The sequence below is a fragment of the Triticum dicoccoides genome, chromosome 3B (assembly GCF_002162155.2).
Source record: "Triticum dicoccoides isolate Atlit2015 ecotype Zavitan chromosome 3B, WEW_v2.0, whole genome shotgun sequence".
Lineage (NCBI taxonomy): Eukaryota > Viridiplantae > Streptophyta > Magnoliopsida > Poales > Poaceae > Triticum > Triticum dicoccoides.
The window spans coordinates 812,104,375-812,119,055 of record NC_041385.1 but is presented as its reverse complement, the minus strand read 5'-3'; the positions used below and the strand labels follow the sequence as shown (position 1 = coordinate 812,119,055).

The following is a 14,681-nucleotide window of genomic DNA, read 5'->3' as shown; positions in this document are numbered from 1 at the left end:
TCATCGTGTCTTCATGAAGTTGTCACGCCAACGACTACTTCTACTTCTATGACTAACGTTTAGCATTAAAGTAAAGTAGTTTACATGACGTTATTCAATGACACGCAGGTCATACAAAAAATAATGACAACTCCTATGGCTCCTGCCGGTTGTCATACTCATCGACATGCAAGTCGTGAATCCTATTACAAAGAACATGATCTCATACATCACAATTCATCATTCATCACAACTTCTGGCCATATCACATCACATGATCAATCGCTGCAAAAACAAGTTAGACGTCCTCTAATTGTTGTTGCATCTTTTACGTGGCTGCAATTGGGTTCTAGCAAGAACGTTTTCTTACCTACGAATCACCACAACTTGATTTTGTCAACTTCTATTTACCCTTCATAAGGGCCCTGTTCATCGATTCCGCTCCAACTAAGGTGGGAGAGACAGACACCCGCCAGCCACCTTATGCAACTAGTGCATGTCAATCGGTGGAACCGGTCTCACGTAAGTGTACGTGTAAGGTTGGTCCGGGCCGCTTCATCCCACAATACCGTTGAGCAAGAAAAGACTAGTAGAGGCAAGTAAGATGACAAAATCCACGCCCACAACAAAGTTGTGTTCTACTCGTGCAAAGAGAACTACGCATAGACCTAGCTCATGATGCCACTGTTGGGGAACGTTGCAGAAAATTAAAATTTTTCCTACGGTTTCACCAAGATCCATCTATGAGTTCATCTAAGCAACGAGTCTAGGGAGAGAGTTTGCATCTACATACCACTTGTAGATCGCGTGCGGAAGCTTGCAAGGTGATGATGTAGTCGTACTCGACGTGATCCAAATCACCGATGACCTGCGCCGAACGGACGGCACCTCCGCGTTCAACACACGTACGGAACAGCCACGTCTCCTCTTCTTGATCCAGCAAGGGAGGGAGGAGAGGTTGAGGGAGATGGCACCAGCATCAGCACGACGGCGTGGTGTTGATGGAGCTGCAGTACTTCGGCAGAGCTTCGCTAAGCACTATGGAGGTGGATGAGGTGTTGGGGAGGGAGAAGGAGGCAACCAAAGGCCGAGACGTTCAGGTATGAAGTCCCTCCTCTCCCCCACTATATATAGGGGTGCCAAGGGGGGGTGGCCGGCCCTAGGAGATCCAATCTCCTAGGGGGTGCGGCGGCCAAGGGGGTTTTCCCTCCCCCCAAGGCACCTAGGAGGTGCCTTACCCTCCTAGGACTCTTGCCCCCCTTGAACCCTAGGCGCATGGGCCTATGTGGGGCTGGTGCCCTTGGCCCATTAGGCCAAGGCGCACCCCCACCAGCCCATGTGGCCCCCCGGGACAGGTGGACCCACCCGGTGGACCCCCGGGACCCTTCCGGTGGTCCCGGTACAATACCGATAACCCCGAAACTTGTCCCGATGCCCGAAACAGGACTTCCCATATATAAATCTTTACCTCCGGACCATTCCGGAACTCCTCGTGACGTCCGGGATCTCATCCGGGACTCCGAACAACATTCGGGTTACTGCATATACATATCCCTATAACCCTAGCGTAACTGAACCTTAAGTGTGTAGACCCTACGGGTTCGGGAGACATGCAGACATGACCGACACTCTCTCAGTCAATAACCATCAGCGGGATCTGGATACCCATGATGGCTCCCACATGCTCCTCGATGTTGTCATCGGATGAACCACTATGTCGAGGATTCGATCAAACCCTGTATGCAATTCCCTTTGTCAATCGGTACGTTACTTACCCGAGACTCGATCGTCGGTATCCCAATACCTTGTTCAGTCTCGTTACCGGCAAGTCACTTTACTCGTACCGTAATGCATGATCCCGTGTCCAACACCTTGGTCACATTGAGCTCAATATGATGATGCATTACCGAGTGGGCCCAGAGATACCTCTCCGTCATACGGAGTGACAAATCCCAGTCTCGATCCGTGTCAACCCAACAGCTACTTTCGGAGATACCTGTAATGTACCTTTATAGTCACCCAGTTACGTTGTGACGTTTGGTACACCCAAGGCATTCTTACGGTATCCGGGAGTTACACGATCTCATGGTCGAAGGAAGAGATACTTGACACTTGCAAAGCTCTAGCAAAACGAACTACACGATCTTTTATGCTATGCTTAGAATTGGGTCTTGTCCATTACATCATTCTCCTAATGATGTGATCCCGTTATCAATGACATCCAATGTCCATAGTCAGGAAACCATGACTATCTGTTGATCACAACGAGCTGGTCAACTAGAGGCTTACCAGGGACATTGTGTGGTCTAAGTATTCACACGTGTATTACGATTTCCGGATAATACAGTTATAGCATGAATAAAAGACAATTATCATGAACAATGAAATATAATAATACTTTTATTATTGCCTCTAGGGCATATTTCCAACAGATGGTGGATGAAATAACGGAGGGATTTAAGGACCTCCTGCTTGACCACCCTACCGGTGAAGGGGAGACTAGGCTGGGTTCTGCTCTGAAGACTCCATGCCTATGGCGAAAGGAGCTCATCAACCTTCCGAACTGGACGCCTCCGCCTCCTCCTCCTCCTCCGGCGAGTCAGGGCACTCCGCCTCCTCCACCGCCTCCTCCTCCAGCGAGTGATGATCAGGGCACGCATGGCGGCACTCCGCCTCCTTCTCCGGTGTGTGGCGGCACTCTGCCTCCTTCTCCGCCTGCGCCGGCGCTCCCGAGCAGCCAGCAGCCTCCTCCTTCTCCGCCTCGCCAGCAAGGGCGGAAGAGACCCGCCACCGCCCCGGCTGCTCCGGCGCGTCGTAGTCCTTCTCCTCCGCCTCGTAAGCAAGCACGAAAGAAGACAGACGCTGCAACCGCTCCGTCTGCTCCGGCGTCTAGCAGCACAACCAGAGGCGGGAGGCAATACAGATACGGTCCACCTCTCAAGCCTCTAGAGAAGTTACCGTACGAGAGGACCGAGGAGGAAAACGATACGATCGTGCGGACCCATGTGAAGGAGTTCTTTGAAGGGGTGAAAGCAAAGAGACATCCACCTCCGGAGGAGAAGGTAGATCCGATGAAAGCAAAGCGCACTCTCGATACCCTAAGGAAACCGGCAAAGTCTCCGCCGAGAACCAACTATGAGCGCATTACTGAATAGACATATCTCCAAGCGGAGCGGTCGGGAAGTACTGTCAGACATCAAAGAGCAAGAGAACGAGCAGCTGCGAAAAAAATTGACCAGCTTGGCGAACAAGCAAACAAATCGTGCCCCCCGCTCAATGTGTCTAGAGGCAATATCGTCGCTAATGTTCCGGGGATGGTGGCCGGTTATGGCAATCTACAAGATTACCTGCCTAACAATGCACTTCCGTATTTCATGGAGGTGGAGGAACACAAATACGAGTACGGGAAGCCTCTCGTCAAAGATGAAAAATTTCTAACAACGATGATGCGAAGATTCCATAATTGGTACATGAAAACCTGCAGAGAGTCTGGGGGGGGGGCGAATACTTTGTATCTGAGAATTAAAGAGGAGCACGACCTCGTTGGAAATGATCTGTTGCCTGTTCCATTTGAGGAGTTCTTCGAGTTCTTCAATCAAAAGGCCCTCGATAAATTAACGGTCTTTTGCTACTGCATGTAAGTACTATTTCTGTCATTAAGTCTCTATATATAGCTCGGCTCTTTCATTGCATGTATTTATAATTAATTATCCTCAATATATTATGCAGATTGAAGATCGTCGAGTGCAAAAAACAAGAAATTTATGATATTGGGTTCATTAACACAAATATCATAGATGAATTTCTGGTTAAAAAGCATGCCAAAGAGGCCGAGGACAACTTGCTACAATCGTTGATCAAAAATCAAAACAAAGATACCATACTCTTTCCTTACAACGGTGAGTGAGTGTTACTGTCATGTGCATATTCGGTTTCCCTTATTACTCAAGCGAGGTTATAGTATTGTAATTGATGATTTATGCATGCGTTCTTCTGGAGATTAAGCTTGAGCGGGGACTAGTAACCGTCTTAGACTCGAGACGAAAAGATCCCGAAACCTATGCGGAAATCACTGAATTGCTCAACAAGTAAGTTCAATCGATAATTATCGCACCATATCGGTAACTTTTTGTTCATTTCCTGATATCTCAAGTAATAATTATTATTTTCTTTGTCTTGCAGGGTTTGGAAACAGTTCACCGCTAAAGCTCCAGGACTGCCGAAGGAGCTGCGATATACATACCCAAAAGTAAGTACTACTGGCTAGCTAGTTGCGCGCATCTCCCGTTGATTCTATAGCTATATTTTCATCAATGCCATTTATAATGCTTCATTATCAGTTTGATTGACCTCTATTTCTCGTAAAGTGCTTGTGGCAGGAACAAGGTAATAATTTCTGTGGATAATACGTGTGCGAGTTCATCCACACCACGACTTTGAAAAACAAGCGGGGCTACTCTCAAAGACAATATGAAGTGCGTAAGCAATAATATTGAGAATTTCATTTTATTACACCATCATTTCTGTTGAGTTTCATTCATATATATGTATTAATTAACCCCCTTCTTCAAATTAGACGTGGCAGATGTGGAATGAACTCCTAGAACCAGATCGCATGAAAGCAATTCAAGAGAAATTGGCGGGATTCTTTCTTGACCACGTCATCAACAAAGCCGGAGAATACCATGCGGAAGTTGATTCAATTGCTAGGGGACTGTAATTGAGAGATCTTACATATTGTACATGTATGTAGCCAGTAGCGTCGGATACATGATACGAAAACTTGTTGTTCGACCAATCTCTCGGAGAATGAGAGGTCGATCGATCATTTCTCTCGGTATGCATGACGAACTTCTGTACTCAATGGTTCCCTTCATTTTCTTACTAGCTAGCGTGTCGAGGGCTATATGTAATATAGTACGTAGCGTCGACCAAGCACGGACATAAGAGAGGACACTTCTCTCTATTAATTAGCTAGCTAACACAATATATGAAACACCTAAATTAACCCCAAAACCCCCAACCCCCCACCCCCTTAAAAAAACAAAAACCTCAGCCACTGGAATGCTAACGCGTGGATGTCTTTTGGTCCCGGTTGGTGCCACCAACCGAGACCAAAGGCCCCCCTGCCTGGGCTCGGCGCACCGGCCACATGGAGGATCATCTGTCCCGGTTCGTGTTTGAACCGGGACTAATGGGTGCAGGTATTAGTAACGACTGGTTGTTTGGATAGAGGAGATTAGCGATGGGATTATGGAAAGTGCGTTTTAAGCTGGTTTTAAGGAGAATCGGTTTTATCTATGTTTTTGTGAATAACCAGTTTATACAAAACTCTGTTTGGATTAGAAAAGTAAAAAACTGGCCGCTTCAGTTATTTGCTTGGATAGCCCGTGACTTGTGAGTGTCTTCTCCCGTTCGTAAACTTCGCTCGTCACTACTTTCCCTAAATTAGCCGTCATGGCTTCTTCATCGAAGCACGCATGTGCCGCTGCTCCCCTCCAGTTCATCCTCAGCCCCCTCTGATTCTCCTCCGCCATTAGCTCGTTGACACCGCTGCTCCATTCCTGTCGGTCGTAAATGAATCAGCGCCTTGACGCCATCTATTGCTCGGCTCCCCTCCGTTGGTGCTTCACCAGGTAGACGCCACTGAAGGGTGCGGACGGCGCCAAGGACTTCCACTCGACGGCTCGCCGTGCGCGGCGGTTGCTTTACCTCGACGTCGGCAAGCACGGACGGCGGCAGCGGCCGATTCCCTCGACGACTCGCGCGTTCGTGTAGTGCGGACGGAGGGAGTACATCACAGAAGAGTTCTTCTCTGCGTAGAGGCGTAGGTCTAGGATGGGGCCAACCAGCTTTACTATGTAGTTACGCACGTGTCGTCACTCGTCGGCAAGGTCAAACCGGTTCTGGTAGGGGAGCGGCACGGCGGCTCGTTCTAACGATGGCGGTGGTCGACTAAAAAAGACCGAAGAGAATGGTAGGACCAGATGCATCCATTTGAGCAATAAGTATTTCCCGACGGTGGGAGGGAGTGCTATTAACCTAGCAAAATGTTAATGCACGCCATCACCAATCAGCCACCCGTCCCGACTCCCGACCCGCAAAGCCAAAAGCGACGCGGGCGAGTCCCAAACAAAAACAAAAATCAGATCGCCAATACTCTCTCTACTCCTCCCAGAGCTCACAAAAGCTCCAATTCTTTTCTCTTCCCAGCTCCTCTGTTCCTCTATCTCGAGTCTCGCCTCACCCCCCCTCCTCCTCGCCGCGATCTCTCCCCCCGAACCCACCCCGCGCCCCCTCGATCCGACCCTCCCCCGGGCGCGCGTCGCCGGCGGGGGACGCCCGGGAGCCCCCTCTCGCCGCCGCCGCCGCGGCCGGTGGTCGCCGGCGAGCCCGGCCCCATTGGCGCGCGCCTCGCCGCCGTCCCGGGGCGCTAGCAGCGTTTTGTTCGGCGGAGGCGAGGCGTTGGTCGCCGGGCGCGATGGGGCGGGGCTGATACGCGGCGCCGATGTCAGACGCGTCGTCGGATCTCGGCGGCGCCCGGGCGGGGCCGCTGCCCGTCGTCGAGCGCGACCTCGAGCAGGTGCGGCAGAGAATTGTCAATTTCGCACTTGTTTCTGTCTCTGCTCGCTTGCTTGCTGGCCGGCTGGGTGGGTGCAACCGAGGGCGCGCGGGTAGATAGTTCCGGCGCAGCATGTTCGTTTCTGTGATGTGTGAGTGGGGTCTCGTGCTCGCCGGCTTCCGCTCGTGTTTGCTGGGCTCGATGGTGCCGGAATTCACGGGGCTGGACGCTGTTTTCGGCTGTTTTCTTGCTGCTGGAGCCGTCCTCCGTGGTGGAATGGAGCCCGGAGCGGCAATGCTGGTTCGGCGCCACTCACCACGCTTGCTGCTTCATCAGGGGGAGTTCGGGACGCCCGTTTATCGGAGCTTATCTTGTGAGATCGAATCGCAAGACACTCGGTTCATGCCATTTTTCTGGTGTGTATGTGTGTGTGTGTGAGTGAAGTTGGGTCCCGAAGGGGATTCAGTTCCGGCGTGGGGCGCTTTGCTTGCCTGCTTCCAGCTGAGCTCGCGCTGGGGTGCAGAGACGACGAGCACTCGGTGTAGTTTTACTCAACGCTCATGTTGGCCTTGGGTACACAAATGCGTTTCTGGATGTGCAGATTGCTGCCATGCATTGCGCTTCTGTAAATTCAGCTCCCCTGCTTCTTTTTAGATAGTGAAATCAAGGCAAGAGAGCAAGTGTTGCTCTGTGAAAATGTCAATCTGAGGAACTAGCAACCAGTTATATCTGTTATCTCAAATCAGTTATTGAGGTGATGTATGCCTTGCGTGTTTCATTCCTTCAGTTTACTCCCCCCCTGCCCTGCGTAGATTAAGCTCCGTACTCAAGGCCATATACTTTTGATATCAGCTTCTCAGGGTTAGACATTCAAGAGGACATACATACATACCCTTTAGTTGCTTCTGATAACTGATGAGATATGACTTGGGAATTCCTTTATATTATTCGGGACAGTCATATTTATTTCTAAAAACACTTCCATGACTTCGAAACATTTCATGGTTATGCCATGCTATTTTGCTTTCCCATTTGGCGTCCGAAAGTCTGATGTTCCTTATAAGTTTATTATATTTGTATGATACATCTTGAAATGGCAGACGAGGCCTGATACAACCTTTCTCTTGGTCGATTCTGGCTTTTGGCAGGCTATCACTGCTCTCAAGAAAGGAGCCTACTTATTGAAATATGGGCGTAGAGGGAAGCCGAAATTTTGTCCATTTAGGCTATCCAATGTGAGATTATTTCCGCTCCGTAACTTCGTATTTCTGAAGTTCTTCCTGATTGTCTCACTTGTAAGGAGTGTTCTTTGTTTCTGCAGGACGAGTCTGTATTGATATGGTTTTCAGGGAAAGAGGAGAAGCATCTAAGGTTGAGCCATGTGTCCCGGATAATGCCTGGCCAACGGACTGTAAGTTAATTATCCTAAAAATGAAATTTCCAGAAGGGGATCTTATCAATGTTGTAAACATCATGATGAACTTTTTGACCTGACTTGCTGTTGGTGTTTGCTTGTATGGAGCTTTTACTCTGAATCACAATTCACAAACCTTCTAGACAAACTTTTGGTTAATGAATGCAGTCATTACTGGGGAGTGGGGACAAACGCTTGCATCATCTTTTGCTTTCTCTGTGGTAAACCGATTTGTGCAGTTGAATTGCTTGTCCGGATATTCTACAGCTAGATGAGTTAGGTTTCAGCTTGGACGAGTTAGATTTCTGCTTTATCAAGCTTTTGAGGCCGGGCAGTACTCAGTTTTGCATTTTAATAAGTCCGATTAACGCTGCATTTGCATAACTTGGCTCAATATAGATTTTTTGGCATGAATTTTAAAACTGTCAAAAGTTGACCATTCTGCTGGGGAAGTTACTTAGCATCTGCATGAATTCCCTTGTAATAGTACGATTGCTTAATCTTTGTGGTGCCATACTTGATCTTGGTCGTTAAGTATCCGCCCTGTATTGAAGTTGCTGTGCAATCTTACTAACTGGACCTTCGTTCTTTCATTTCTGGAATCTAGGCAATATTTCAGAGGTACCCACGACCTGAGAAGGAATGCCAGTCCTTTTCTCTAATTTCGCATGACAGGTCACTGGACATCGTAAGTTTGCCGTCCACATTCCATGTTTATTTCTGCCTGTTCTCTTCCTTTTGTGCTTATACAAGTGTCATGCTTACATGGTAATATTAATTGAATTAATGATGTCAGATATGTAAAGACAAAGATGAGGCAGAAGTGTGGTTTGCTGGGCTGAAAACGTTGATTTCACGAAGTCATCAAAGAAAATGGAGAACCGGCTCAAGAAGTGATACCATTTCGTCTGCTGCAACTAGTCCAAGGACTTTCACGCGACAGAGTTCTCCGTTGAGTTCTCCTTTCAGCAGCAGTGACAGTCTCCACAAGGTAGCATTTACTATCCCTATCTGAATATGTGAATTTGAATTATGTTCTTTTTCGAAAATTCTGTGAGATGATACTTCTTTTTCATCATGTTGATAATACCATTACTTCATGAAGATGAGTTCTGATAGATGCTGTACACCAGGATTTCAATGAAAACTACCGGTTCCGTAGTCCATATGGGAGTCCACCAAAGAATGGCTTGGAGAAGGCCTTTTCTGATGTTGCGTTATATGCAGCTCCCCCCAGGGGCTTCTTCCCATCAGATTCTAATGCAGCATCAGTCCACTCTATGTCTTCTGGACAATCAGATAACACAAATGGGAATTCCGGAGGTATCCCAATGGATGCTTTCCGGATCAGTTATTCAAGTGCAGTTAGCTCTTCAAGTCATGGTTCTGGTTATGATGACGGTGACGCTTTAGGTGATGTTTTAATATGGGGAGAAGGAACCGGGGAAGGAATTCTTGGTGGTGGAAACTCAAGAATTGGAAGTTCCTCAGGTGCAAAAATTGATTGTCTTGTACCTAAACCATTAGAGTTTGCTGTGCGGCTTGATGTGCAGAATATATCTTGTGGAGGAAGGCATGCTGCACTTGTCAGTAAACAAGGCGAGATCTACTCCTGGGGTGAGGAATCGGGTGGGCGGCTTGGTCATGGTGTAGATTGTGATGTGGCGCATCCAAAACTCATTGATGCTCTTACTCATATGAACATTGAGCTGGTAGCATGCGGTGAATACCACACCTGTGCTGTTACACTATCTGGAGATCTGTATACATGGGGGGACGGCGCCTTCAAATTTGGGCTTTTGGGTCATGGTAATGATGTCAGTCAGTGGGTACCAAAAAAGCTGCATGGGCCACTGGAGGGTATACATGTTTCATCAATTTCATGTGGCCCTTGGCATACAGCCATAGTAACTTCTGCTGGGCAGCTGTTCACATTTGGAGATGGCTCTTTTGGGGTTCTAGGCCATGGAGACCGTGAGAGTCTCTCAGTCCCCAAGGAAGTGGAATCTCTCAAAGGGCTTCGGACAGTGCGGGCTGCTTGTGGTGTTTGGCACACTGCTGCAGTTGTAGAAGTCATGGTTGGGAATTCAAGCTCTAGCAATTGTTCACCTGGCAAGATATTTACATGGGGCGATGGCGATAAAGGCCGTTTAGGACATGGTGATAAGGAATCGAGACTTGTCCCGACATGTGTGGCTGCTTTGGTGGAGCCCAATTTTTGTCAGGTTGCTTGCGGTCATTCCTTGACAGTGGCTCTTACAACATCAGGAAATGTGTACACAATGGGGAGTGCTGTATATGGCCAACTTGGAAATCCACAAGCAGACGGTATGCTTCCTGTACGTGTTGAAGGAAAGCTACACAAAAACTTTGTCGAGGAGATCTCCTGTGGTGCTTATCATGTAGCTGTTTTGACCTCTAAGACCGAGGTCTACACATGGGGTAAAGGTGCAAATGGTCGGTTAGGTCATGGCAATACTGATGACAAGAATACTCCTACGTTGGTTGAAGCGCTAAAAGATAAGCAAGTCAGAAGTGTTGTTTGTGGAACTAATTTCACTGCAGCAGTATGCATTCATAAATGGGTATCTGGAGTTGATCAATCAATGTGCTCAGGATGCCGTCAGCCTTTTAACTTGAGGAGAAAACGTCATAACTGCTATAATTGTGCTCTGGTATTTTGTCATTCCTGTAGCAGTAAAAAATCTCTGAAGGCTTCATTGGCACCAAATCAAAGTAAACCCTATCGTGTTTGTGATAGCTGCTACAGCAAGCTGACTAAGGGACCCGGATCAGACATGTACTCTTCAGCTAAGCAGGGAGCTGTTGTACAGGGATTCAGTGACACGGTTGATGAGGAGCTGGAAACAAGGTCAAATGCTAAATTGTCAAGAATATCTTCGATGGAATCTTTTAAGAACATGGACAGTAGATATTCAAAGAAAAACAAGAAGTTCGAATTTAACAGCACTCGCGTGTCCCCTGTTCCAAATGGCGGTTCAAGATCCTTCAATCCTGTGTTTGGATCTTCAAAAAAGTTTTTATCAGCATCTGTCCCTGGATCCAGAATTATTTCTAGGGCCACATCACCTGTTTCAAGAAGGTCAAGTCCTCCACGTTCTATAACACCAACACCTACTTTGAGGAGTCTAACTTCTCCTGGAGGTGTCATCAATGGCACCAAGACGACAAATGATAGCCAAACTCAAGAAGTTCTAAGTTTGAAGTCCCAGGTTCGCACCATGCTGTGTTTTCTCTGTTAGTGTCCTAGAATTTCAGCTTACTTGTTGCAGAGATGTGTCAATTTCTAGTGCTAGCAGGCAGCATTATTAAGTGTGTTCCTGTTTACCCCTGTGAGTCTATGCCTCTATGGTGTACTTAGTTATACACTCTTGTTAACATTAACATGATAGATATTACTCGTTCAACTGTACCAGATAATTCGATACTAACTAACTATCAATCTATTTAAATGGAAGCAGTTCTAAGCACTACCTAGGTATACTACCTGTTGTCTCGTCAAGTTTGATCATGCAAAAAATCAAGCAAAGTTCTCTTAGAATTGAGGATTTGTTTGCTGTTATATAAAGGCGTAAAGCTCTTCACTGCCAGGTGGACAATCTTACTAGGAAGTCTCAACATCTCGAACTTGAGTTGGAGAGAACTACCAAGCAATTGAAGGAAGCTATTGCCATTGCTGGGGAGGAAACCGCGAAGTGCAAGGCAGCGAAGGAAGTAATCAAGTCACTGACTGTACAAGTAAGATTGCTTATTCTGTTTGTATATATGCAACATCTTCATCTACGTACAAGGCCATATAATCAATTTATAATAGCATCAACTGTACGAGGGAAATATCTGCAACTGTGATCCATATCTAGCTCATGTTTTATCTTGTGTATGCTCTGCCAAGGCATGAAACCTGAATTGTATGGTTTTTGGTATCGCGCAAAATCGAACTGTTTCAATAATTAGAACCAATTAAAAGTTGCAATCTCACATGATCCAAGTATCTATTAGCCGGAATTGGTAAAATTATTGTTTGCTAGAAAGAGAGACCTCTTGTCACTCCTGCCACATGTTTATGGCTATTGTCTAAGTGTTGCCAGTTTCTCTTCCATGATAGTTGAAGGGGATGGCCGAGAGGTTACCTGGAGGAGTAGCCAAGAACGGCAAGCTACCACCCCTTCCTGGAATTCCTATACCAAGTGACATATCAGCCATAGTCACCGAAAGTTTGGGCAGCCCAGGAAGTTCCGGAGAACAAGAACAAATTTCAGATGGTCCTAATGGATTGCTTGTTTCTAATGGATCAAGTTCTGTAAGGAACAAGGCAGGCCATCCAGAAATGACCAATAATGGAAGTGTACCACCTGATGCAGAATCCCAACTCGAGGCCGAATGGGTAGAGCAAGACGAACCAGGTGTCTATATCACTCTCACTGCCTTGCCTGGAGGGGCCAGAGATCTCAAGCGAGTTCGGTTCAGGTAAATGCATTCGAATCCTATCGAAAAGAGAACTTTTGTGTTGACTCCTGTATCTTTTCATCTTGTCGCCCATTCGTGTTGAGTTGGTTCATCGATTCATTTTTCGCCTTTGTGGATGCAGCCGTAAGAGGTTCAGTGAGACACAGGCGGAACAATGGTGGCAGGGGAACAGGGCAAGGGTGTACCAGCAGTACAATGTTCACATGGTTGACAAATCGGTTGCCACCATGGATCGCGATATTGCGACTCATTGACTTGACTTTGTGCGTGAGGGCTCTCTTGTCAGTCAAGGTTTTCCGCTAACGTGGCTACCATTTAAGTTGGCCCATGACAAGAGATTCTGGCTGTTAGTAGAGACAAGACAAGTTTTTAGCTTTACACAATTATTCTCTCTACCATTTTCTTCCTTTTTCCTTGTGTGGAAAGTAGATTGCTCATGCAGAAGTACTCCCTCCGTTCCAAATTACTCGTCACCATGATGAGTAATTTGGAACGGAGGGAGTAAAATGTAAATGTCTGGTAGATGTTACTGCCTTGTAAATGCTTATGCAAACACATCAGTTTTATAATACCATTTACTAATTTTCCTCTAGAAAGTTGTTGTACATACCTAGTTAACATCAACAGCTCGCGAGCATGTCTCTGGTGAGTTTAAAATACGTATCATTTACTGATTTGAAGTCTGTAAGAGTTTCAGAAGTGTGGTTTAATTTGATGCGCAGAAAAAGTGTGGTTTAATTTGACAATACTATCTCAAGATTGGATCTAGTTCTTTTTTCCCCTCTACAGGCCTGGGAAGGAACGGAGCAGATGTTTTGTAAACTCCGGCCTAGTCTTGAGCCGCCTACGCCTGATCCGGCCCCCTTCTCCCTCCCCTCCTCTAACCCTAGGTGCGAAATCGACACCTTGAGGCGCCGTCTTGTGGAGAAGTGCTCACAGCCAGGTGGGCTGAATACCTATACGCGCTGGGAGGCTGACTCTAGTGCTGAAGAAGCGAACGGCCACGCTAAAATATGGAGAACAACTCGCAAAAAATTCCCAAAAATGTCCGTGTGATGGATTGAACACACGATTTCAAGTGAGTGAACCAGTTAGTCGATTGTATTCATAGACTTGTTTGTCTAAAATGCCAGCTCATTTTATCTGAACTATACGCGGCGAAAGAAAATAAACTATTTTTGAAATTTTGAACGTGTGTTTATTTTTCACAAAAGTAAATATATTTACAAAAAGAACATTTTAAAAATGTGCTCACAAACTTCTAAAAACTCGAACATTTTTTGGGAATATCAATTTTTTTTAAAAGGAACAAATAAAAAACGAGAACATTTTTGGAAACTACGGACAACCTTTTAAAAATTGCGATTTTTTTAAAAGAGGTACAAAATTGATAAACTCTAACATTTCCCGAACATTTTTTGAATTTGCAAGTCGGAAACATTATTTTTTTTAAATTGGTGATTTTTTTTGAAATATTTGAATATTTTTTGAACTTGTGAACAAAATTAAAAATGCAACCACTTTAATAAAATTTAGTCTTTAATGAGTTTCCGATTTTTAAAAAGAAGTGAACAAAATTTAAAGTACTAAAACTTTGTTGGAATTTCTGAACACAATTTTTAAACGAGAACAAAATTGATAAACTCTAATATTTCCCGGACATTTTTTGAATTTGCGCACAAAGTTTGGAAACATAAACCTTTTTAATATTTGTGAACAATCTTTGAAAACAGGAACATTTTCTAAAACCCATGAACATTTTTAAATTTGTGAACAAAATTAAAAAATGCAAATGTTTTAAGAAATTTTAATCTTTATGAATTTTTGAACATCTTTTGAAAAGAAGTGAATTTTTTTGTAGTACTAAAACTTTTTTCGAATTTCTGAACTAAATTTGAAAACAGGAACAAAATTGATAAATTCTAACATTTCCCGACTTATTTTTTAAAATTTGCAAACATATTTTGGAGACATTAATTTTTTTAATCTATGAACATTTTTGAAAATAGGAACATTTTCTGAAATCCATGAATATTTTTTGAATTTGTGAACTAAATTAAGAAATGCAAACATTTTAAGAAATTTAAATCTTTTATGAATTTTGGGACACTTTTTGAAAACAAGTGAAGAAATTTTAAAGTACTAAAACATTTTTGGAATTTGCGAACAAAATTTGAAAACAGGAAAAAAACTAAAAAAATGAACAGATTTTGAGGAAATAGAAACATTTTTAAATTC

General features: G+C 45.2%; 1 protein-coding gene across 1 annotated transcript; it reads left to right on the top strand.

Moving 5' to 3' along the window:
• The first annotated feature begins 6,383 nt into the window (after positions 1-6,383).
• LOC119278641 (PH, RCC1 and FYVE domains-containing protein 1-like) lies at positions 6,384-13,057 on the top strand. The gene is made up of 9 exons (XM_037559975.1): positions 6,384-6,562; positions 7,690-7,776; positions 7,863-7,952; positions 8,563-8,643; positions 8,752-8,946; positions 9,089-11,188; positions 11,568-11,714; positions 12,082-12,443; positions 12,565-13,057. Exons 1-9 carry the CDS (start codon positions 6,488-6,490, stop codon positions 12,695-12,697), a joined length of 3,270 nt encoding a protein of 1,089 aa, XP_037415872.1. The 5' UTR covers positions 6,384-6,487; the 3' UTR covers positions 12,698-13,057.
• The last annotated feature ends 1,624 nt before the right edge of the window (positions 13,058-14,681 follow it).